Source organism: Bos taurus, chromosome 11 (assembly GCF_002263795.3).
Source record: "Bos taurus isolate L1 Dominette 01449 registration number 42190680 breed Hereford chromosome 11, ARS-UCD2.0, whole genome shotgun sequence".
NCBI classification, from domain to species: domain Eukaryota; kingdom Metazoa; phylum Chordata; class Mammalia; order Artiodactyla; family Bovidae; genus Bos; species Bos taurus.
The window spans coordinates 25,104,198-25,126,570 of record NC_037338.1 but is presented as its reverse complement, the minus strand read 5'-3'; the positions used below and the strand labels follow the sequence as shown (position 1 = coordinate 25,126,570).

The 22,373-nt window shown below is 54.6% G+C and overlaps 2 protein-coding genes across 2 annotated transcripts; both read left to right on the top strand.

The window, feature by feature from the left end:
* The first annotated feature begins 2,026 nt into the window (after positions 1-2,026).
* On the top strand, positions 2,027-16,341 carry HAAO (3-hydroxyanthranilate 3,4-dioxygenase). The gene is made up of 10 exons (NM_001075458.2): positions 2,027-2,173; positions 4,541-4,619; positions 9,670-9,753; positions 10,035-10,141; positions 12,760-12,849; positions 13,208-13,251; positions 13,536-13,681; positions 15,468-15,536; positions 15,726-15,808; positions 15,906-16,341. Exons 1-10 carry the CDS (start codon positions 2,094-2,096, stop codon positions 15,982-15,984), a joined length of 861 nt encoding a protein of 286 aa, NP_001068926.1. The 5' UTR covers positions 2,027-2,093; the 3' UTR covers positions 15,985-16,341.
* A 115-nt stretch (positions 16,342-16,456) lies between these two features.
* OXER1 (oxoeicosanoid receptor 1) lies at positions 16,457-20,466 on the top strand. Its single transcript, XM_059891731.1, has one exon. It carries the CDS (start codon positions 18,701-18,703, stop codon positions 19,835-19,837), a length of 1,137 nt encoding a protein of 378 aa, XP_059747714.1. The 5' UTR covers positions 16,457-18,700; the 3' UTR covers positions 19,838-20,466.
* Positions 20,467-22,373: the final 1,907 nt, after the last annotated feature.

Here is a 22,373-nt window from a genome sequence, read left to right as displayed (position 1 = left end):
GGGTTGTTTTTTTGATGATATTAAGCTGTTTGTAAATTTTGTAGATGGTTACCAGGGGCAGGGGAAGGGTGGTGGGGAGGGATAGTTAGGAAGTTTGGGATTGGCAGGTACACAGTGCTATATTTGAAACGGATAACCAAGGTGAACCTACTGCATAGCACATGTAAGTTTGCTCAGTGTTATGTGGCAGCCTGGATGGGAGGGAAATTTGGAGGAGAATGGATACATGTATATGTATGGCAGAGTCCCTTTGCTGTTTACCTAAAACCATCACATTATTAATTGGCTATACCCCAATACAAAACAAAGAGGTTTTAAAAAATATTATATAACAAATGGGAAAAGAACTTGAAAAAGAATAGATGTATATTTATGTAAAACTGAATCACTTTGCTGTACACCTGAAACTAAAATAACATTGTTTGTCAACTATACTTCCATATAAAATAAAAAGTTTAAAAACTAAGATGCAGGATAACTGTCATTGTTTTCCTTGAACTACATATCAGAACATCTGTGGAGCTGAAGTCATGGAGTTTTTTGGGTTTTGTTTCCCCTTTTAGTGGGAATTCATTCATGCCTTTATCCACGCACCCACCCACCCTTCCATTTAACAAATATCCAAAGCAAACAGCACACATCCTAGGTCCTTGGCGTTTCACGCGTAATTGTCTACATCTCCTCTGCTTACTTGTAGATGAGAAAGATAAAGAAGGTGGTTTGAGTTATTTTGGTGCCAAACAAAATTCTAGAAAGAAACACTCAGCAAAAAAAAAAAAAAGTTCTAAATAAATAAAAAGAAAAAGGAGGGAGAAAGGGAAGGGCGTGCGTGGAGAGGAAACAGGAGGGTGCCAGCGGGGGAGGGCAGGAATCTTGTTTGATACCTGTCGGGGTTTTTATTTGCACCAGGAGCGCGGAGACTGAGGACGCTAAGAAAACCCGCCCACCCTACGTAGCAGGGAGGGGCCAAGATGGGATGCGGGACAGGAGTCGGAGGAGTTTCGAATTTCTTAAACTCTCCAGTCTAGATTCAGGTGTCAGCTCTGTTCCTTTCCGCTCGGCCACCACCACCTCCCCTCCCGGCCCTCTTCCAACACGCGCAGTCTTCCCAAGAATTCTGAGTCTGGAAGAAAGAGAGGAAAGCAGGGGTCCAATTGGCCTTCCCCGCCTCCGCACCCACACAGGCAAGCATCGCGTCTCCGCCAGCTCGCGAGGATCCAGGTTAGCGGTTCTCACCCCAGGCTGGAATCATCAGCGCCTTAGGTTTGTCCGCCCTCTCCACCTCACCTCAGATTCCCGGTCCCAGTGCCCGGTTCTGCATCTGTGAAACTCCTTGTAAACTGTGGTGTGACTTGAGTATGCCCCAAGACACGAAAGGAGCTCAGGCGCTCTGCCTGCCACCTGCGAGCGTAGGTGAGGGGCGGGCCCCCAAACCCGGCCTGGCGGGTCCCTGTCTAGCATCACGGTCTCCCAGCACTGCGCCCCCCGCCTCTCCTCTGTCCTGTCTCCAACCAGTCACTGACAGAGCCGAGCAAATGGCACCCAACACATCTGCGGGCTCTGGCCTGATCTCTGTCCTAGTGACCGGACAGGGGACTAGCATCAATCGGGGCCTACGGTGGCCGCTGTGCAACCCCGGCATTCCCAGTCTACAGATGAGGAAACTGAGGCCTCAATCCAGTGTCAGCAACCCAGTGATCAGGCGCTTGGGTTTCCAAACCCGCCTTCTCCTCCTTACAGGATTTCTTTGGGGGTCTCCCTGGGTCCCAGGCGGAAAGTCTGGGGACAAGGGGCCAGGAAGGTTCTGGATCCCGTGTCCTAAGCCTGGATCGGGCGCTCCACTCTCACGCGGGTGGGCAGGGAGCCCGGGATGTGGCGAGGGGCCCAGCGGGGCGGCACCGAGCGCGAGGTAGGGGGTGGGGGGCGTTCCCAGACCAAAGTCCGAGAGGGGCCACAAAGAGGCCCGTTTGTTGCCCCGCCCTTTGACCCTCAGGATGCTTATTAACCAGGCGGCCAATAGGTGGCTGGGCAGAGAGGCGCGGCCCTTCGACAGAGCGGAGGACACGGCTCTGGAGTGCGGCTCCAGGGAGACCATGGAGCGCCCAGTGAGAGTGAAGGCGTGGGTGGAGGAGAACCGGGGCTCCTTCCTGCCCCCGGTCTGCAACAAGCTCCTGTGAGTCCCAGCACGCCCTAACCCTCCTGCCCTCTGTTCTCACCTCCCCGCCATCCTCCAACTGCTCCCCTCAACCTCCCGGTTCCTCCGCCCAGAAGCTTACAGAAGGGGGATTCCATCCTCGTGGTGATCACAGGAGGATGAGGACGGACTGTTCCGGGTTTCCCCACCCTCCTCGGTTCCTCTTTCTGGTGACTGCGTGGAGACGACGTGCCTTGTCGTCTGAGGAAGCTGGGTGACCTACCGAGATTAGAGAGATGCAGGTGCTAAGTGGTAGCCCTGCCTTCCAGGGCTGAGAAACAGCGCTCCAACCCCCGCTGCCTCTCAGAAATTGGGGGGCAGGGAGGTTGATACCCCAGAATTATAGTAGAACCGAGGCCTGGGAACCACCCAGCATTACACCCCTACTGGGCCCAGGAAGCTGCAGGCAGAGGGTGAAGTCAGGGTCAGCTCCTGGGGCAGGCTCTCTGGTGCTCTTCCTGGCCCCCTCTGCAGCTGGGCGCACACAGACTCCCACCAGGCCTCCCCAGCCACCTCTGCCCCCAGCACCCAACAGGGCTGACCCTGGTCCAGCAGTCTTCCTCCAGCTGAGGTCTCAGGCCCTCCCTGTGGCCTCTTCACCTCCTTCCCCTTCAGTCACCTGGGGTGTGGGGCCTTCTGTGCTCCCCAGCTCCAGGGTCACAGTCTTGTGTTTGCTGGGTCCACAGAACATCAACAAGGTAGCTTTTCAAACCATCCACCTCCAATCACTAACACCTTGACTAGTTGGAGACTACCAGGCGTTTTCACATCATCTCATGTAATTCTCCCAGGAGCCCTATGAAGTGGGATTTTTTTCTTAATATTTATTTATTTGGTTGTGCTGGGTCTTAGTTACAGCCCTTGAGATCTGTGGCAGGCAGGATCTTTAGTTGTGGCATGCAATATCTAGTTCCCTGACCAGAGGTCGAACCCAGGCCCCTGCCCTGGGAGCATGGAGTCTTAGCCACAAGGGAAGTCCTAGTCCACGGTGGGGGATCTTAACCAGGAACTTTCCCAATGTCACAAAGCTAGCGTGGGGCGCGATGCAAGCCCGTGCAAGAGTTTGACTCCAAAGTCCACCCTGGTGTGACTGCGCAATACTGCAGTAACAGTCAACACCCCCCACCCCCAAACCTTGTCTCCTCTAGTACTTTTGTCACACCCCCAACTCTCTCCTCCACTTCATCTCTATCCATAGTCTCACCTCAGCCCTCCACCTCCTCCCCCTCATGGTGACTCACATTCATCCGCTCCTCTCCAGCCCCACGCCGCTGCTGTGGTTCCACCCTCATCACCCTGGGCACTTCCAGGCTGCAGCAGCCTCCAGGCCCGTACCGCGCTCTCCAGCACTGCCCTGATATTAGTAACCACAAAGTGCAGGTCCTCCCTTCACTCATTCAGCAGATGTGCACATGTGAGCACCAACCACATGCCAGGCACAGTTCTGGACCCCAGAGATACACAGGAAGGAACTGGCGGAAGCCCCTTCCTGGTGGAGTAGACATTCTGGTGGGAGGAGGCAGCCAATACATAGAAACAGACAAGGGGTGCAGGTAGGCAGGCAGGCAGACGTGGTGAGCCACAGAGCAGAACGAAGGGGAAAGCCCACTGGGGCTGCTGTGTCCCCTCGTGCTGTGAGGGAGACGCTGCTCCGAGCTTCTCCTTGATCCTGGAGGTTTGGCTGCAGTCTTTGCATTCCTTGTCTTCTGCAGCGTCTCTCCGCTCTCTGCCTTTATCTTCACATGGCATTCTCCTCCTAAGTGTGACTGTGTCTAAATCTTCCAGTCTTCCAGACACCAGTCATATTAGGTTAGAGCACTCCCCACTCCATGCCAGTATGATCTCATCATAGCTTAACAATTACACCTGCAATGACCCTAGTTCCCAATTAGGTCATATTCTGCGGTACTGGGGTTAGGATTTCAACATATGAATGAATATAAGACAGAGGAAACATAGGAAGCTGCTGGAAGGTTGCTTTTATTTATCTGGCTGCAATAGATCTTAGTTGCTTCATGTGGGATCTAGTTCCCTCACCAGGGATTGAACCCAGACCCCCTGCATTGGGAGCGTGGAGTCTTAGCCACTGGATCATCAGGCAAGTCCTGAGGCTTGAGGGTTTTGAGCAGAGGAAGGACATGGGCACACACACAGTCACAGACACACACACACAGACCCTTGGATGCACATGCAGATGAAAACGGAGACTCTCAGGGACAGTGACACAGAAATAGCCCTCTCTCTCTCCCAAGTGTGGGCCTCCTCCAGACCCCCCACAGGCCCCTGCAACCCTCTTGTCCTCTCCCACGAGCCAGTTCAGGACCTCACCCCCCTCATCCATTGCAGGCACCAGAAGCAGCTCAAAATCATGTTCGTGGGGGGTCCCAACACCAGGAAGGACTACCACATCGAGGAGGGTGAGGAGGTAGGCCTGCGGACTGCCCCCTCCCCTGACCCAGCCCTGAGGGAGGGTCACTTCCCCTGCCAGGACCAGGGCCTGTGGATGGGGGGGAGGGGGCAGACGACTGGTGGGTGAGGGGGGCACAACTGAAACCATGGTGAGAAACTGCTGCTTGGAAGTTGTGGGCACCAGCGACACCCTTGACAGCTCCATCCTCGAAGGAGTCCTGCTGGGGAAGCCACAGGAAAGAGCCCAGGCTTTGCGGGTGTGAGAGGCTCCAGCTGTTGGGCATCAGCCCCCAGACACAGGGGGCATCCATGGTCCAAGGGGATGCCCAAGTCCCCTCACCCCCAAACCTGAATAATACAAGACTGGCCTCCAAAATGGGACTCAGATGCTGAGGGCGACCTGGGCGCTCCATTCTGGTCCCAGGAGCCAAGTTCTCCGGGAAGGGTTAGGACTGGGAGGCGCCCCTCCTTATCTAGAGGGCACAAGGCGCATCAGTTGCTGGGAGCTATTTGATGAAGGGGTGGGTAGGTGGGAAGGGGGATTTGTACTGAATACCCTTTTGTGCCTTGAATTTTGTGCTGTGTTTCTGAGTAAGCAAAAGTAAATCAAAAGTAAAAAGATGGATCCCCTTAAGAGACACAGATGGGTTCCCAGCTCTCAGAATCTCTGGTGGCAAAGGATCGTCATGGTTGGGGGGGCGCCTATCTTCCCGGAGGACCTGCTGCTAGGGTTCAAGGTCCAGGGTTCAGCTTGCTCGCCAGACTCCACCCCACCCACTCTGGTGGACGAATGTCCACTTAGGGGTCCAAACCAAGCCCTGACTGCTGGCTTGCTAGCTGGTGAGGAGGGATGACCTGAGCAGGTGTCTCACTCTGGAGGGACACTCAGGTGGCTGGGAGGAATTTGGCTAGAGGTTATTTTGATGGCTTGGTTCCACCTCAGGTGAGGGAGAGTGCCAGCCACAGGTTAAACCCTGGAAGCCACAGGACTGAGTATCAGTGCGTTTGCTGTCGCTGCCTGTCCTCACCCAGCTGGAACAAAGGAGACTCCAGGGGCCAGGCCTCTTCCCAGTGAGGGAAGGGAAGCCACTGAGCTCAATTTTCCTCCTGGCTGAGCTCAGGCCTCTGCCTTTCAGGTGCCCAGGCTTCACCCACCACACACGTTCCACTTAGCCCATTCCTTCCCTTGGGGTGAACAGGTGCAAGGGAGCCTGGGCTGGGAGTCAGGTGGACCTGGAGTCTGCCTCTTACCAACCATGTGATTTGGATGGGCTTCCCTGGTAGCTCAGTTGGTAAAGAACCCACCTGCAATGCAGGAGACCCCGGTTTGATTCCTGGGTTGAGAAGATCCCCTGGAGAAGGGAAAGGCTACCCACTCCAGTATTCTGGCCTGGAGAATTCCATGGACTGTATAGACCATGGGGTCACAAAGAGTCAGGCATGACTGAGCGACTTTCACTTTGACTTTCTTTCACCTCCCATCACCAGGAGGCTTCTCTGGTGGTAGAGTGATAAAGAATCCACCTGCCAATGTAGGAACTGCAGGTTTGATCAAACCCAAGGAGACTTGGGTTTGATCCCTGGGTCAGGAAGATCCCTGGAGTAGGAAATGGCAATCCACTCCAGTATTCTTGCCTGGGAAATCCCATGGACAGAGGAGCCTGGCGGACTTTAGTCTACAGGGTCAGAGTCAGGCACGTCTGAGCATACACGCACACCGCCTCTCTGAGCCTGCAGGAGTTTCCTTGCAGCTGATGGGGGACATCAGCCCTGCCTGGTGGAAGGATGCAGTGTGTATAGGGTATGTGCACAGAGCCTGGCACAGAGTGGAGGTGCCTGGGTTCTCGGCACCCTCAGCCCCTCTCTGGCCCCGCCTGCCTGTAAGGCCTTTCCAGGCTGTGCAGGCCAGATTTGATTCAGCAGCGGCTTGAGCCGGTACAGTTAATCTTCTAGTTAGCCCCAGGCCCCAAACATCATTTACTTCCAAATAGAGCATCATTCCTTTTGGATTGCCGTGGCTGTTTGGGACTTTTTGCTGTTCAGGATCTGCACCTCTGCTGATGAGGCCTGTCCCTCATCATAGGTTGTGGTGTTGTTCAGTTGCTCAGTCGTGTCTAACTCTTTTGTGATCCCATGGATTGTAGCCCACCAGGCTCCTCTGTCCGTAGAATTTCCTAGGCAAAAATACTGGAGTGGGTTGCCATTTCCTTCTCCAGGGGGTCTTCCCAACCCAAGGATCGAACCCGAGTCTCCTGCATTGGCACGTGGATTCTTTACTGCTGAGCCACCAGGGAACACCCCCCACCTACCCACCACCGCCCACACACCACCACCACCCACCCATCACAGTGCAGGCCTCTAAAATTCCACTTCCTTTCTATGTTTTTGTTTAATGGCCACTAATACCTTGTATCCTGCCAGAAAGGGCTTGACTTTGGCCCAACCATCACTCCAACCCCACCCCCCCACTCCTGTTTTCCCTGATATTTGCAGGGCCTTCTTGCCTGGAAAATCCCATGGATGGAGGAGGCTGGTAGGCTCCAGTCCATGGGGTTGCTAAGAGTCGGACACGACTGAGCGACTTCACTTTCACTTTTCACTTTCATGCATTGGAGAAGGAAATGGCAACCCACTCCAGTGTTCTTGCCTGGAGAATCCCAGGGACGGGGGAGCCTGGTGGGCTGCCGTCTCTGGGGTCGCACAGAGTCGGACACGACTGAAGCGACTTAGCAGCAGCAGCAGCAGCAAGGGCTACGGCCCTCTCCCTAGTATTCTCTAGGCCCTTCCTCCTCTCCCTCCAACCATGAAAGGACATCCCCCAACATACATACACATAGAGGTTTTCTCCTAACTGAGGGAGTTTGGGGGAGTTTGCAGAATTGTTCCCTAAGAGAGACTGATAGGTTTTTTCTTATTTGTTTTAAATAACTTGCATGAATTATATTAAATAATAAAAGATTGTTTACTGTAGAAAATGTGCAGAATACAGAAAAGACAAATGTAAATATGTACCTCATTCATAATCCCCCCACTCACGGGAGCACCGTGAGCACAGCCTGGTTTATACATGCATTATACACTATGTAATTAGAATTCTCAGACATGACTTTGTCTAAACAACAATAAATAGAATCCTGCTGAGTGTCATTTTGAATCTTGCTTTAACTGGATAACTTTAGCATTTTTCCATTTTACTGACAGTTATGCAAAAACGTAGCTTTTAATGGCTGCATAATGTTCCATATTTTGTCTCCATCATAAAATAATGCGATCTCCCCTATTGTTATTATTAGCATTAGTTTTGCTATTCTTTCCATCACTAATATTAATAGCTAGAGATTACTGAATGCTAACTATGTATTGTCTGTCTTTGTATACAGCATCCTGGGCAACATTCTGATAGATTCTATCATTTTATAGAAAAATTAATGGAGGCATAGAAAGACTAACTGAATTGGCCAAAGGCACATGGTGACTGGCTGAGCTGAGGACCAGGTGATGCCTTAAACTCCCACACACTGGGATAAAACAGCCATGTATGTCCACCACGAGGCAGGTGCATTTCTGACTCACTGAAGCCACTTTTCTAGAGATGGAATGACTATGTCAAGTTCCCAGTTTCAGCATGAAAGGTCTGGCGTCCCAGAAACCCTTATAGAGGCACGAGCTGTGAAGGCTCTTTCTGCCCTTTGCCAAATTGCCCTTCAGGGGCATTGTGTCAGCTTGCCTGTGTGTCAGACTGTAAAGCCACATTTCTCTAGTTTTCCTGAGCCCACTTGATTTCTAACTCCTTACATGATAATAGTAATTGTTATTATTAATAACAACCCTTCAACTATTTGGCTGGGGTTTTTAACACCCATGCAATGTGTGACTGGTAGAGAGAAAATATGTCTTCCTCCTCCTCTTCCCAGTGCCAAGGGTGGTCTCAGTAAACACATTAATTAGGGACTTAGGGTGCAAGAGGCCAAGTGCAATAGGAGCCCTGCAGCACCACCGTGCTGCACCCCAGGGAGACAGCAGGAAATGAGGGCTTCCATCCTCAAAGCCCCCGCCACCCCCATTCATCCGAGCTCCCAGCACTGAGCCCAACATTTCCATAGCCAGCCGATCTCCAGAGGGGTTTGGAGCAGCCCACCTCCTTTCCAGGGCCTCACTGTGGCCCGAGGAGCCAGCACTGGCTCCAGAGCCACACTCAGGTCCACACAGCTGCTCCAGGACTGACTGTGTAAAACCTGGGACAAGTCACTTCACTCTCTGGGCCTTTCTTTTTCTTTTTAGCAGAATGGGGCTAACAATATTTTTGGAGGTTGTTATAAAGAGTTCTGATAATGTTCAGGCATACCTCAGAGATAGTGCAGGCTTGGTTCCAGACCACTGAAAGAGAGCAAATATTTCAATAAAGTGAGCCATGTGAATTTTTTGGTTTCCCATCGCATGTAAATATTTATACTATGCTGTAGTCTATTACTTGAATGGGGTGCCATTGCCTTCTCCATGTAGTCTATTAAATGTGCAACTGTATTATGTCTAAAAAAACAATATATATATATACCTTAATTTAGAAATAATACTGTTGGGAAAATGGTAGCAATAGATTTGCTCAGTGCAGGGTTGTCACAAACCTTCAATTTGTTAAAAAAAGAAAAAGGCAATATCTGGGAAATGCAATAAAGCACAGCACAATAAAACAAGGTCTGTCAGTCACGTGCTAGCCCAGCCCCTGCGACACAGTGCAGGGGCGGTTCTCCTTACCTGGGTAATGGGTCCCTAAATTATCCAGTGGGCATCTCAGCCAGCCTCCTGCCCCCAAGCCAGACACCACCTGTGGTGTCCTGGGTACCTTGGTCATCACTTTAACGTCAGAGTATTACCCTCATGTGTCCCCAGCACGTTTATCTACGGGCTGTGTCAGGGGAAGCTGGGGCCTCAGGCAGGAGTGACCAAGCTGCTCATAAACTCTAAGGCTTTCGGCAAGTTTCTCAGGTTTTCTGGGCAGAACTCAGGCCAAAGACCCGGAAGAGGGAGTGGGGAGGTCAGAGCCTGTCCGCTGTTCTGTCTCACAGGTATTTTACCAGCTGGAGGGGGACATGCTTCTCCGAGTCCTGGAGCGAGGGAAACACCGGGATGTGGTCATTCGTCAGGGAGAGGTGAGGCTGGGTCCTGGAACAGGAGCCCACGGTGCCCACTCTCCTGTCTTTGGTGGAGTCTTGTCTTCCCAGCCTTTCCTGCCCTCCTCCCTGCCCGACCTGCCTCAGCCCCATCCTCAGGCCCTTCCTCATGCCCATCTCAGCCCAGCCTGACATCCTCTCTGGCTCCTGGGGTGGGGTCTGGCCCGGACAGTGGTCAGCTGGGGAGACCCGGGGCGTGCAGCACTGAGGTCTCCGTGGGGGACCATAAACTTGCTGGCACCTTGTTCCCACCCGTGCAGATCTTCCTGCTGCCTGCTGGGGTCCCCCACTCGCCGCAGAGGTTTGCCAACACAGTGGGGCTGGTGATTGAGCGGAGGCGGCTGAAAACAGAACTAGATGGGCTCAGGTAAATGGGTCAGATCTAGGGGTCTGGGGCAGAGTTAGAGGGGCAAGCAGCAGGGGAAAGGATCCTAGACAGACCCAAGAAACCCACTCAACCACCACTGAGAGGGTGGTAGCAATGGAGATCCTGCATTTGCTGGCAGATGGGGAGGGATTTGGGTAGGTAGCAGGGTGGGTCTGATGATGCAGGGGAGGGTGTATTCTCTGTGACCCCCTGGGAGCCCATTAACCTTATGGCCAGGCCCAGAACAAGTGGGATCTCAGTTCCCTGACCAGGGATCAAAGCTGCACCCCCTGCATTGGAAGCACAGAGTCTTAAACATTGGATGCCCAGGGAAGTTCAAGAACCCATGCTTTCCCCACTGAGGTCTGCTGGGGAAGGGCCAGGGGCGGGATGCCAAAATCATACTCCAGGGCAGCCTGGAACACTGCTTCTTCTCCCAGCCTCCAGTTCCAGAGTTTAGTCAGTCTCCATTAGTGCGGCCTTCTGCTTGTTTCTCTACCCCAGCTCATTCCACACCCAGCGCTGACATTTGTATAACATTTGCTAACTGTCGGGCACCACTTTCTGTTTATTCCTTTAATCCTCACAACGATCCTATCACCTTATCCGGTGGGTACTGTTATCATCTGTACTCTACAGATGAAGAAATCGAGCCCAGGGAAGTTGAGCTTGCTAGAAAGTGGCCAGACTGGAGCTGTAGAGAAATAGAGAGTTTGGGCCAGGACAGAAAAGAGGGCAATGTGAGTCAGAACCTGGAAGGGGATGAACGTGGGTGCAGAGACGGGCACTCTGTTTCTACAGCTGAGTTCACATCTGGGTCCAATCAGTTATCTGCTTAATATCCTCTGAAAGGAGGACTAAACCTGTGGCTCATTATTCCAAAAGCTAAGCGATTTTTAAGCTATTTTTTTTAACTAAGAAAATTAAAATTTCCCAACAAGCTACTGAAATCAGGATGCTTTGCTCCACATCTTCTGTTATAAAGGACATTAAAAAAAAATTTTCCCTTTTTTATAATTATCAAAGTCTTACAGGTTTACCCTTGAAATCTGGAAAAGTACAAGAAAGCAAAATGAACAAAATTAAAATCACTTGTCAGGAAAAGGGTAAATTTTATATTATGTGAATGATATCTCAATAAAACAAAAATAAAGAGAAAATACACAGAAAAAAAGTCTTCCCACCAATGAAACCTAACAAAGCACTTTCTATCTCTTTTTTCCATGCATATCTGTTCCTTACAACATTGTAGTTTTATTGCAAGTATGGGTTTGAGTTTTGCTTTTCTTTAAAAAAAAATGAGTACTTCTCATACTATTAAATGCTTTGCAAAAACCGCAGTTAATGACCGCATGCAAACCTACTGCAGAATAGTCTTGGAAAGAAATAGCTGCCTGGCCTTAAATATGAAAATAAAATTTTCAGTGGGGCTTTATATAGGGAATCTTTAGTAATGGAGAAGACAGCATCTTTGGGAACATTTTTACAGCAAAGTCAATAACAGATTTTTTCTGCTTTTGACCTTTAATAAAAGCCAGGGGCTCAACATTAAAATGCCACTCTGAAGGCAATTCCTGGAGGGCATTGAGGTCCAGTTATGAGGCTTTCTGGTAGCCAGCTCATTCCCAGGATAGATCTTAGGGTGTCAGGTGGGGTGGATGCACTGTGTCTATAAACCGTTGTCTGTAAGCAGAACCACTTCTCTTTTTCGGAGGAGCTTAAGAGCAGAGCTGGCCTGGTCCTGGGAGCTAAGTTTGGGGATTAGGCATTCAGTCAGTAGATACACTGCCTACACAGGGTCCTGCGGCCCAGCCCCAGTCTGCCTGATACTCCTCAGGCCAGTGGAGTTGCCTGCCAAGCTGGGTGGGCTTCAGGGAGTCTTGTGTGCACACTCAAGTCGCTCAGTTGAGTCCATGGGTTTTGTGGGGTCTTTGTGGCCCTGTGGATTGTAGCCTGCCAGGCTCCTCTGCCCATGGGGTTCTCCAGGCACAGGGAGCCTGCTAGAGACATATGGTCCTTCCTCCGGAGAAGAGACACAGCACTTTGCTCTAGTTCTCAAAGGCATCCATGACCCCAAAAGGAGAAGGACCCCTCCCATCTGGGGGGCATCTGTGGCATGCTGGATCCTTGAGGTTTCGTGTGCTCTGACCTAGACTGCCAGCAGGCCGGTGGGAATCCAGCTGCAGGGCCAGAATCGGACTCAGCCTCAGCTTCTTCTTTTGGAAAAACACTTGTCACTGATGCTCTCTAGGCTTCTAGGACTGTCTCCGGTCCTGTTTCGGCCACTGACAGGTTGTGTGATCCCTGCCAAGTTGCGCAGTTTCCCCCTGAACCTCAGAGCTCTATCTGCTTGGTAAATGGTCATGTTTGGCGAACCAGGAAGAGCTATGGGAGTGGGATGGATAACAGCCCTCCCATGCTGGGGCCACACAGGGCCTCCAGGGAGAGCCGGGTGTGGGTGGGCACATTGGCCACTAGGTCGCGCTAACAGGATGCAGCAGGTGGTCAGCTCGGCGGAGCCAGCCAGGCCCAGTCGTCCACGAGTAGAGCCAGGCCTCAGGGATGCTGCCCTGCGACGCCCAGGTGAAGAGCTGGGTGCCTGTCCTTTGTTCTGGCAGGTACTACGTAGGGGACACCACGGACGTCCTGTTTGAGAAGTGGTTCTACTGCGAGGACCTCGGCACGCAGTTGGCCCCCATCATCCAGGAGTGAGCCCCCAGCCCCTGCCCCTTGCTCTCCTGAGGTCCTGTGCTCTGGCTGGGGGCAAGCAGACCCAGCCCAGCACGGATCTGGGGGAGCATCCACCAGCCTGGAGTAATGATGCCCAGGATTTAGGGACAAAGTCTGCCCCTCCCAGGATGGTAGGGCCCCAGACTAGAAAGCCCCCTGCAGAGTGGAGGCTGGGAAAGGAGTGTGGATATACAGCAGATCATGTGAGGGCGCCATGCGTGTGTGTGGGCTCCTGCACCTCGGAGTGTATGTGTGTGCCTGGGTGTGTACGTGTATGTGTGTGTGCGTGCACACATATGTCTTTAGCCCCCTCCTCCTCCCACTTTGTCCCTGCAGGTTCTTCAGCTCTGAGCAGTACAGAACGGGAAAGCCCAACCCTGGTGAGGCCCCTGGGAACCATCTTTCTTTCTCTCACTCCCCCGACCTTTCCCAGGGAAGGGTGGGTCCTGGCCCCGGTACCACACAGTCTCCTTTTGAGTACTCTGCCCTGTACTCAAGGCACAAGAAGATGGCATGAAATATACCCCCACATGGCTACTTGGTGCCTGGGCTGGAGACAGAGCCCATTCCAGTGACTGGGAGCTGGGACCCCTGGGAACCCGGCCTGCTGGGACTGGGTGGGTGGAGCCAGAGGACACTGACCACATCTATGCCGTGGGTACAGACCAGCTGCTCAAGGAACCACCATTCCCCCTGAGCACACGATCCGTCATGGAGCCCATGTGCCTGGAGGCCTGGCTGGATGGCCACCGCAAAGAGCTGCAGGCGGGCACACCCCTCAGCTTGTTTGGGGACACCTATGAGAGCCAGGTAATGCAGCCTTGGGTCACCCAGGGAGTCAGCCCAGCAGCCCTGGGTGATGGGAACTAATCAGTCACACACGGACACAGACACACTCATACACACACATACACTCACAGGCTAGTTGTGGACACAAGCATAGGCCTTCTTGTTTCCTCCCTGACTCTGAGAATGACGGCTTTGCTGTGAGTGGAAGCCCATGGAGGCTACATGGTCCCCAACAATCTTTCTTTGCCTACAGAGTAGGGATTAGGGGGTTGCCCCATCCATTGAGGGATTTGTGGGAGTCTGGGGTCATGCCCCTGCCAGGACTTCTGGGCCTTTGGCCAATCATAGCCTTGGGAGCCAGGAGGGAGAGAGATATTTGGGGGCGAGGATTAGGTGGAGAGTTGCAGAGACCCAAAGCCGGTCTCCTTTCATTCAACATTTACTGAGTGTCTATTATGTTTTAGGCTTTAGTAGGAAAATAAGATAGAGTCATTCCCTCAGAGTGTGTATGGTCTGATAAATGGACAAGTTCATTAACGACTGCCATGATTATGTGATATATTCTGTGATAGAAAAGCTACAGGAAGTCATAGGATGATAAAGAAGGAACCAGGCTGTGAGGGAAGACAGCTTCCTGGAGGAGGTGATGTATAAGCTGAATTTTAAACCTATTGTAGGAGTTTGCAAAAGGAAGAAAGGGAGATGGAGAGTGCATTCCAGGTGAAGGAGAAGCCTGAGTAAAGGCATGGAGGCTTGAAACAGGTTGGCACTGCAGATAGCTGAGTCTGGCGAACCAGGACAAGAGAGTAGGGGCAGAAGGCACAATTGCCAGATGGCCAGAGTAGCAGGCAGTGCCCATGTGCTAGCAGCCCTCCTGGGCTGGGCAAGGCGCAAGGACTATGCTAGAGACAAGAGAATTTCATCCAAGTGTGGAAGCAGTATGGCTGATCAGACTAGAGTGGTGGTTCAGAAAGCTCACTGTAGCCTGTGTGAGGACCAGATCAGCAGGGCAGGTGTGGAACGAGGAGACCTGCCAGGAGGCTTACGTTTGCTCGTGCTTTGCAGTTGGTCACTGTCACATCCCTGGGAGTGTGCATTAGACACCCCTGTGGAGGGACGCCCACTGGATGCAGACCTGCCCCAGGAGGCCTGGCCAGCCCAGCCCCGAGCTCACACAGGGCCCTGCGAGCCACCATGCCCCACCAAGCCCCTCCCACCCCGTTCTCTCGCCCCCTCCTCCTCCCTGCTTCAATTCACTCCAGCAAATATCTACTGAGGCCCACTCGGGGCTGATAGGAGCATGGCCCACACAGCGGTTGTGGGCTTCCAAGATGACACCGGTCCGAGAGGCTCAGCCTCCCTCTCCCTCTTGCTCATCCCCTCCCAGCTCCCTCCACCTCCTTAGGTCAGACTCCTGGCATCACATAGAGGAAGGGAGGAGGGCATCCTCTGGGGCTCTGCCCTGTGCCATGTTCACACACATGCCTAGTTGTGTCCCGGGCAGGCGTGCCTCTGTAGGGGTCAGCAGTAGTTGTGTCGAGTGTCAGAAGGAGCAGATGTGCATGTGCGTGTGAAGGGCAGGCATGTATGACCCCAATAGCAGGTGGCTGGGACGGGATGGGGGTGGGAGGACCTGTGGCCTGGGCAGCCTTCCTCTCTAAGACCAGGCCTCTGCTCTGCATACAGAGAGGCTGCGTTGTGGGCCCCACCCCTGGCCCACACAGGGCTGGTGTCTGGGGGCCAGGCTCAAAGCCCTCTCCTACGTGGGGCAGGACGCACCAGAAAGACCCGTGTCACTTACCACCAGGTGATGGTCCACGGACAAGGCAGCAGCGAAGGCCTGAGACGGGACGTGGACGTGTGGCTGTGGCAGCTGGCAAGTGGGGGCTGGGGAGAGGGTGGCACGCCTCCTGCCTACATCTGGCGACCCGGCTGCTCTGGGGCCTTGGATGCCCCCAGTATGGACCAGTGCCCAGGGCCTCCTTATCAAGGCTGACTCAGGGATGCTTGGACGGGCGTTGTGGCCCAACAGGCTCCATTTACTTCTCCTACTCCTCCTTCCCAGGAGGGCTCCTCAGTGGTGACGATGGAAGGACAGCGCCTGAGCCTGACCCTTGATGACAGCCTCCTGGTGCCAGCTGGGACTCTGTAAGTCCCCAGGGAAGATTGACCCCCTGCCGTGGACCTGGCCTCCTCTCCCTGGGGTCCCAGCCTTATCTGACCCTGCCCACCTGTATCTCCACAGGTATGGCTGGGAGCGAGGGCAAGGCTCCGTGGCCCTGTCTGTGACCCAGGATCCCGCCTGCAAGAAGTCCCTGGGATGACTGATCCTCCCACTGTGGGCCCAGAGCACCCACCCTGGCCAAATAACTCTCCCAGCCCCACTGTTTCTATGTACACTACTGCTCACTCACTGTCCTCTGGACTGGGTCCTGGACACGATCATCATCCCTTCTCCTCCTGTCCTCTCAGCTAGGCTGCCAGGTTCCTGGGGGCCGCAGCTCCCCTTCTGCCCTAACAGCCCTCAGCCCACTGCCCTGCGTGGTTCTGCTGGGTGGACTGCTGCTGGGGGCTGGCCCCTCACCGCCCTCCATCCACAGGCTCAGTGCAGCTCTTGCCTGCCGCCAAGAAGCCCTCAATAAAGGCTTGCTGGCCGCCAAGTGCCTGCGGGCCTGCACACACATGGCCTGTGGTCTCTGTCAGACACTGAGTGCTCCCATGACTGTGTGTGTGGGGATCTGGGCACCAGCTGACCACAGGCGTGTGGAAGTTCTGGGATCGAGCCCCCTGCATGTTTAGAGAAGTACTCGTGCTGCGCGTGCCCCTCCATGCGTGCCCCTGTGCCTGTCCTGGGGGCACAGCTGAAGTCTCTCTGCCTCTTTCTCACTTATTCTTTTTACGTAACTTTAAGAAATAGCATCTGTTGAGGTTTTCTCCCCAATAACAGAAATGATTTGTACTCATTGTAGAAAATGTAGAAATACATAAAACACAAAATCCCCTGGGTGGAGTTAACCACGGTTAATGCATGAAGATTGTGACGAGCCTCAGTGGGGCTTGGTGGTAGGGGGAGGGCCACCTGGCCCCATCCCCCTGCTCCGCCCTCTATGTACAGGCTCTCGTGGGGCCCAGGAGTTTGGGAGTTGAGGATGCAGCAGTGGGTTGAGATGAATCATGGAAGCTGCAGCAGGAGATTGGGGTTCAGTGTCCTGGGGCTTCAAGAAGAAGTCGATGAGGGGTCGCTCGCGGGGGGAACTGAAGCTGTATCTGGACCAAACAGGTCCCTGGATAGAGTCTAGGCTTCCTCCAGAAAACCTGGGTCTGAACCCTGCCTCCCTATCCCTGCCTGCCAGCTCACAGCTTGGATCCCCTCCACTGACAAACCAGCAAAGGAGACCCTGACTTTGCTGAAAGGCCCTGAGGGGTGTCCAGACCTTCACCCACCACCCCTCTAGAGGACTTCTTTCCTGCCACCACTCTAGGGCAGTGACACGCTCCTCTGTACAGGAGCTGAGGAGGGAACATCAATGTCCCAGGAGGCCCCCCAGGCAGTGTGCCCAGATGGCCACAAGAAGTGCCCCTAGTTCCAAGGATGTGTCTAATCCAAGACAGAAAATCATGAAAACTAGGTCCCCTGTTTTTCTGACCACCAACTCTGTGCCAGGGGATTTGCCAGAAGTTTTTACAGAAATGACCTCATTGAATCCTTATAATTGTCCAAGAAGGTGGTGGCACCACATTTTACAGTTGAGGCTTAGACAGCTTTGGAAGGCAGGCAGCTCTGTTTCCAACTCAGGCTTGTCTGCATTCAAAGCTCAGGCTGGTGGTCCCACCATCCTACACCCTATCTGCCCTCAGCCTTGGCCAGTGGGAGCCCAGGGAAGGGGAGAGGCTTGAGGGGGGTGTCTGGGGAGAGGAGCCAGCGTCCACTGTTTGAAACCCCAAGACTGACTGAGCTGGCAGCATGGGGCATCCTGCTGACCACAGCCATTTGGCACAGGGGCAGCGGGGCGGGGGGAGGGGGCCAGATCATGGAGCCTGGACCCACAGCCTTTCTTGGTGCTGTCTCATGTTACCCCATCCCTGCCTACAGGTCTGGCCCCATGGACTCATGGGAACACCACGCAGTGGGAGAGCAGGATTTAGACCTTGTCTGAAACCAGCCCTAACCTCCTGCTCCCCTCTCTGCAGTGAATACTGGGTGATGGCCCGCCAAGTGGGATGAACAGTGGCAGGGCAACTCGAGGATTCTCAGGATTGTTCTGTTTGTGGGAGAAGCCCCCAGGTCCCCAGGGCATGGCAGTAAAACTTGGCAGGGGAGCCCTCTGCGCATGGGATGTACTTCATCATGGATGTGGAGCTGGGACCATCACAGACTCTAAACTGTCAGGAATCTGAGAATCAGGACGGCAGGCTGTTCCCACTAGGCAGTGAGCGCAACAGTCAAGGTGTCAACTGGACCCCCGTCTCCTTCTCCCAGGACATGTTGTTGGCTCCACAGTCCTTGCTGCCAGAGTTGGTGGGGGCAGGGAGCCACCCAGTCTGTATCTGTGATGGGAGTGGAGTGGGGGCCCAGGGTGGCCTGCATGGTCTCCAGAGCTGTGAGTTGTCAGGACCAGCTGCTGCCTTCAGGCAAGCAAATGTCTGACCACTCAGGGCTGTAAACACACTCCCCAGCCACACCCCAGCTGGCCTTCCTCCTGCTTCAGGGTTCCTCTGGGCCTCCGCTCACCCTGCTGAGCCCTCATCCTGGTGTGCCAGAGGCAATGCGAATTCCAGTCTGAGGCTGGGCTAGGAGACCCCACAGGCTGGCCACTCTCTACTCTGGGGAGGTGGAGAGGGAGGGAGAGCAGCAGGGTTCCTCTTCACCTGCAAATAGGAACACAGGGTGTTTCTTGGCGGCTGCAAGGATGATGATGAAACCCCCAGGATATTGAGTCATTGTGCTGGCCAGCTGATAGCGAGCACTGACCCCCGCGCAATTGCACAGGGGTCAGAGAGCTGGAGAAACGTCTCTCAGGTCCACGGCCCAAGCAGCCCATGGGATTTCCTAACCTGAGCCATCCCTCTCCCCTTCCTTCTCTCTCTCCCTCCTGGCTCCCTCTCTCCCTCCCTCCCTCTCCCTCCTGGTCCTCTCCCTCTGCCCTGACCACTGCCTTGGGGTCACCTGGAGAGGCCGCTGCTTCTTGCCACCCGGCCTCCTCCCCCATAGTGTCTGCCCTCCTGGCGCCAGTCTTGGGCATGGAGTTTGTCCTGGGCCTGGTGGGGAACAGCCTGGCCTTCTTCATCTTCTGCTTGCGCACGCGGCCCTGGACGTCCAACACCGTGTTCCTGGTCAGCCTGGTGGTCGCCGACTTCCTCCTGATCCTCAACCTGCCCCTTCGCGTGGATTACTACTTCTTCCACGAGATCTGGCGCTTTGGGGACACCGCCTGCAAAGTCAACCTGTTCATGATCGCCACCAACCGCACGGCCAGCGTGGTCTTCCTCACGGCCGTGGCGCTCAACCGCTACTTGAAGGTGGCGTGGCCACACCATGCGCTGAGCAGGGCCTCAGCTGGGGGCGCTGCCCGCGTGGCCGGGGGTCTCTGGGGGGCACTCCTGCTCCTCAACGGGCACCTGCTCCTGACCACCCACTCCAGCCGGTCCTGCCTCAGTTACCAGCTGGGCACGAGACCCTCGGCCTCACTCAGCTGGCACCAGGCCCTGTTCGTGGTGGAATTCTTCCTGCCGCTGGCGCTCATCCTCTTTGCCGTCGTGAGCATCACGCGCACCATCCGCCGCCGCGGCCTGGACGGGCAGGCGGGCCCGCGGAGGGCCGTGCGCGTCCTCGCCGCCGTGGTGGGCGTCTACACCGTCTGCTTCCTGCCTAGCGTGGCCTTCGGCGTCGCTTCCGTCGTGGCCTTCCGCCTGCGTGCCTGCCACGCCCTGGATATCTGCTCGCAGCTCTTCCACGGCTCCCTGGCCTTCACCTACCTCAACAGCGTGCTAGACCCCGTGCTCTACTGTTTCTCCAGCCCCAGCTTCTTCCGCCAGGGGCGGGCCCTGCTGGGCCTCACCCAGGGCTGGCAAGGCTCAGACAGCGACAAGAGCACCTACCGTGCCTGGCGCAGGGCGCGCTCTGGGAAGGTGGCGGCCACAGGGAAGCTGCAGGTGGACGTCTCAGAGGAGGACTGACCAGGAAGGCCCGTCCCAGAACTGGGGCTCTGCTGCGGGTGCCTCGGGACAGAGGAATGCCTGGCTCTGGGCTGGAGGGCCAGGGTTCGTCCTTGGACGGTTGCCAGCAAGGGTCCCTCAACCAGCCAGACAAAGGACCTCTGCAGGAGCCAGGTGGGTGGCAGGGAGAGAAGAGGGTCTGGGCTTGGAGTCGTGTGTCTGATGTTGTGGGGATGATGTTCCGACAGCACGGAGCACCATGGCAGGTGGAAACAGCCAGGGACTGCCAACTGAGCAGAAGGCCACAGCCGCCTTGTCCCAGGTCAGAGCCAGGGAACTGTGAGAGCAGAAGTCTTGTTTTAGAAATTTTGTTGTGACTCAGTTGCCAGGTCATGTCCAACTGTTTGCGACCCCAAGGACTGCAGCACAGCAGGCTTCCCTGTTCTTCACTATCTCCCGGAGTTTGCTCAAACTCATGTGCATTGAGTCAGTGATGCCATCCAACCATCTCATCCTCTGTCACTCTCTTCTATTGCCCTCATTCTTTCCTAGCATCAGGGTCTTTTCCAAAATTGGACAGCTGTTTTTTCTATGATCTCCAATTGGCTTTTTTTTTTCAATACTAATAAACTTCCTTTTGAAAAATGCAAGCCTATCTCAACTGATCTAAGGAAAACCAGTAAGTATCTGCAGGTTCATCTGGCATCAGGAGGGTTCAAGAGTTCCCCAAGATGAAGGGACACTCTGGGAACAGAGTGGAGAAGCTGTCTAGGGCACCATCCTTCCACAGGAATCCTGGAGCCCCATGTGTCCTTAAAGTCAGAACACTCCCCGGGAGAGGTCCTCAGGCTCCCAGGCCCACCTGGAGCCCTAGGAGGCCCTCCACCCCCCACCCCCCTACCCCACGCCTGCTCTCCTCTGGGACGATGTGGGGATCTTCAGCCTGGGAGGTTATCATCTCCACCCAGGTCAGGCTCCTGGACCCCCTCCCCTGGCTTTCCTTAGCCCCAAGTACCCTTCCCTGGCCCTGGAACCTGTGGTGGCTGCTACCCACCTGGACAGGAAGGGGCCTCCGGTCACCAGAGCCAGCTCACCGCCCTCCCCCAGGACCAGAGCCATCTAGTCCACCTCTCCTCCTTCCTGTTCTCTTCCACATGCCTGTGTCAGCGTCTGAGACCACCTGGGCTAACCCATCTGTTGACCTGGGGCTCCGCAGGCACAGGTGTGTACCTGGCATGAATTAAGGGTTTCTTTTAGGGGGTGGCCACGTGTAGTGGTTTTCCCTACTGTCCACAGTGGAAGTCATTGGGGATGCATGGCTTTCAAAGCTTCCGAAGGGCTATTCAGAGGTCACTAAAGCCCCAAATATGCCCCTCCTGAACCCCATGCGTCCCCAGCCCTAGCCATCTCAGGAGAATGAACATCTGCCCCAAATACACACACCCTCTCCCCACTGAGGGGGACAGAAGGGCCTAGGATGGGTTCCCTACTCATCACCCCAGTCACGGACCCCGGCCCTCAGATACAGGGTCTGACAATGGGGGCAAGCCCCCTCTCCCCACCTGTTTTCATCCTCTCAGCCCAGCCCTCTGTTATCATGGACAGGGATGCCCTTCCCCAGTTAGAAGTCCTCAAGAGTGGTGGCCAAGCCCAGGAGAGTCACCCATGTCCCAGGAGGGAGGCACATGGATGCCATGTGGATGTTGTGGTGGGAGATAGAACGTGTCAGGCAGGGGGAGATGGCCTGGGGGACAAGTTGGGTGGGTATTAAAACCCACCTCCCACTGTGTCTCCATCCACTTTTCCCGTTCCTGAAAACTCACCAACTACTGTCAGAACCCCACAGAGCTACTGAGAACCCAAACCAAGTGATGGAAAGGCTGTGCCACCTGGGTCCCCCTCGGGCATCTCTGCCCTACATGGACCCTGCTCCATTCCTCTGCTCTGCTGTTGCCTCTCACTGTAGAGACGCCCTCTGCTGCCATGGGAAGGAGCTGGCCAACCTTGGCCTGAGATTCATCATTTCTGTCAGACCAGATGCTCCTGGAGTCTGGGATTTAAGCACTTTCTCGTGAAGGCCACCTCCAGGGGGTACTAACATACTGTGCTCTGCGTGAACACCCGGCACCTTCCTTCTGGTACCATCTCTCCCCACATTTGCACCTGTCTGGTTGCTGAGCAGCTCTAGTGGCCAACAGGGCTCCCTGTGCCCCCCTTTCCTTGGCCCTCCCTTCCCTGCACCCTTCCCCTCAACACCGCCATGTCCCCTCGCCCCTCAGGAGCTGGGCTCACTCGCTTGACTTCATGTAAGAGAAATGACTTGATGGTCCCTGTAGCCTGTCACTGCCGTCTCTTCCCCTCGAAGAGGCCCAGGTAGATGCTGATCACAGGGTTTGAGCCCACAACCCCGAATCTGCCCTGGATCCTCCCTGCCCCTCACCTTGAAGTTGATGACTACTCTCCCCACTGACAAGGAGCTCTCTAAAGGGGGTCTGGGTGTCCCCACAAGAGGCAGAAGCGGGGCTTCGGGCTTCTTTCACAGTCTCCCTGCATGGAA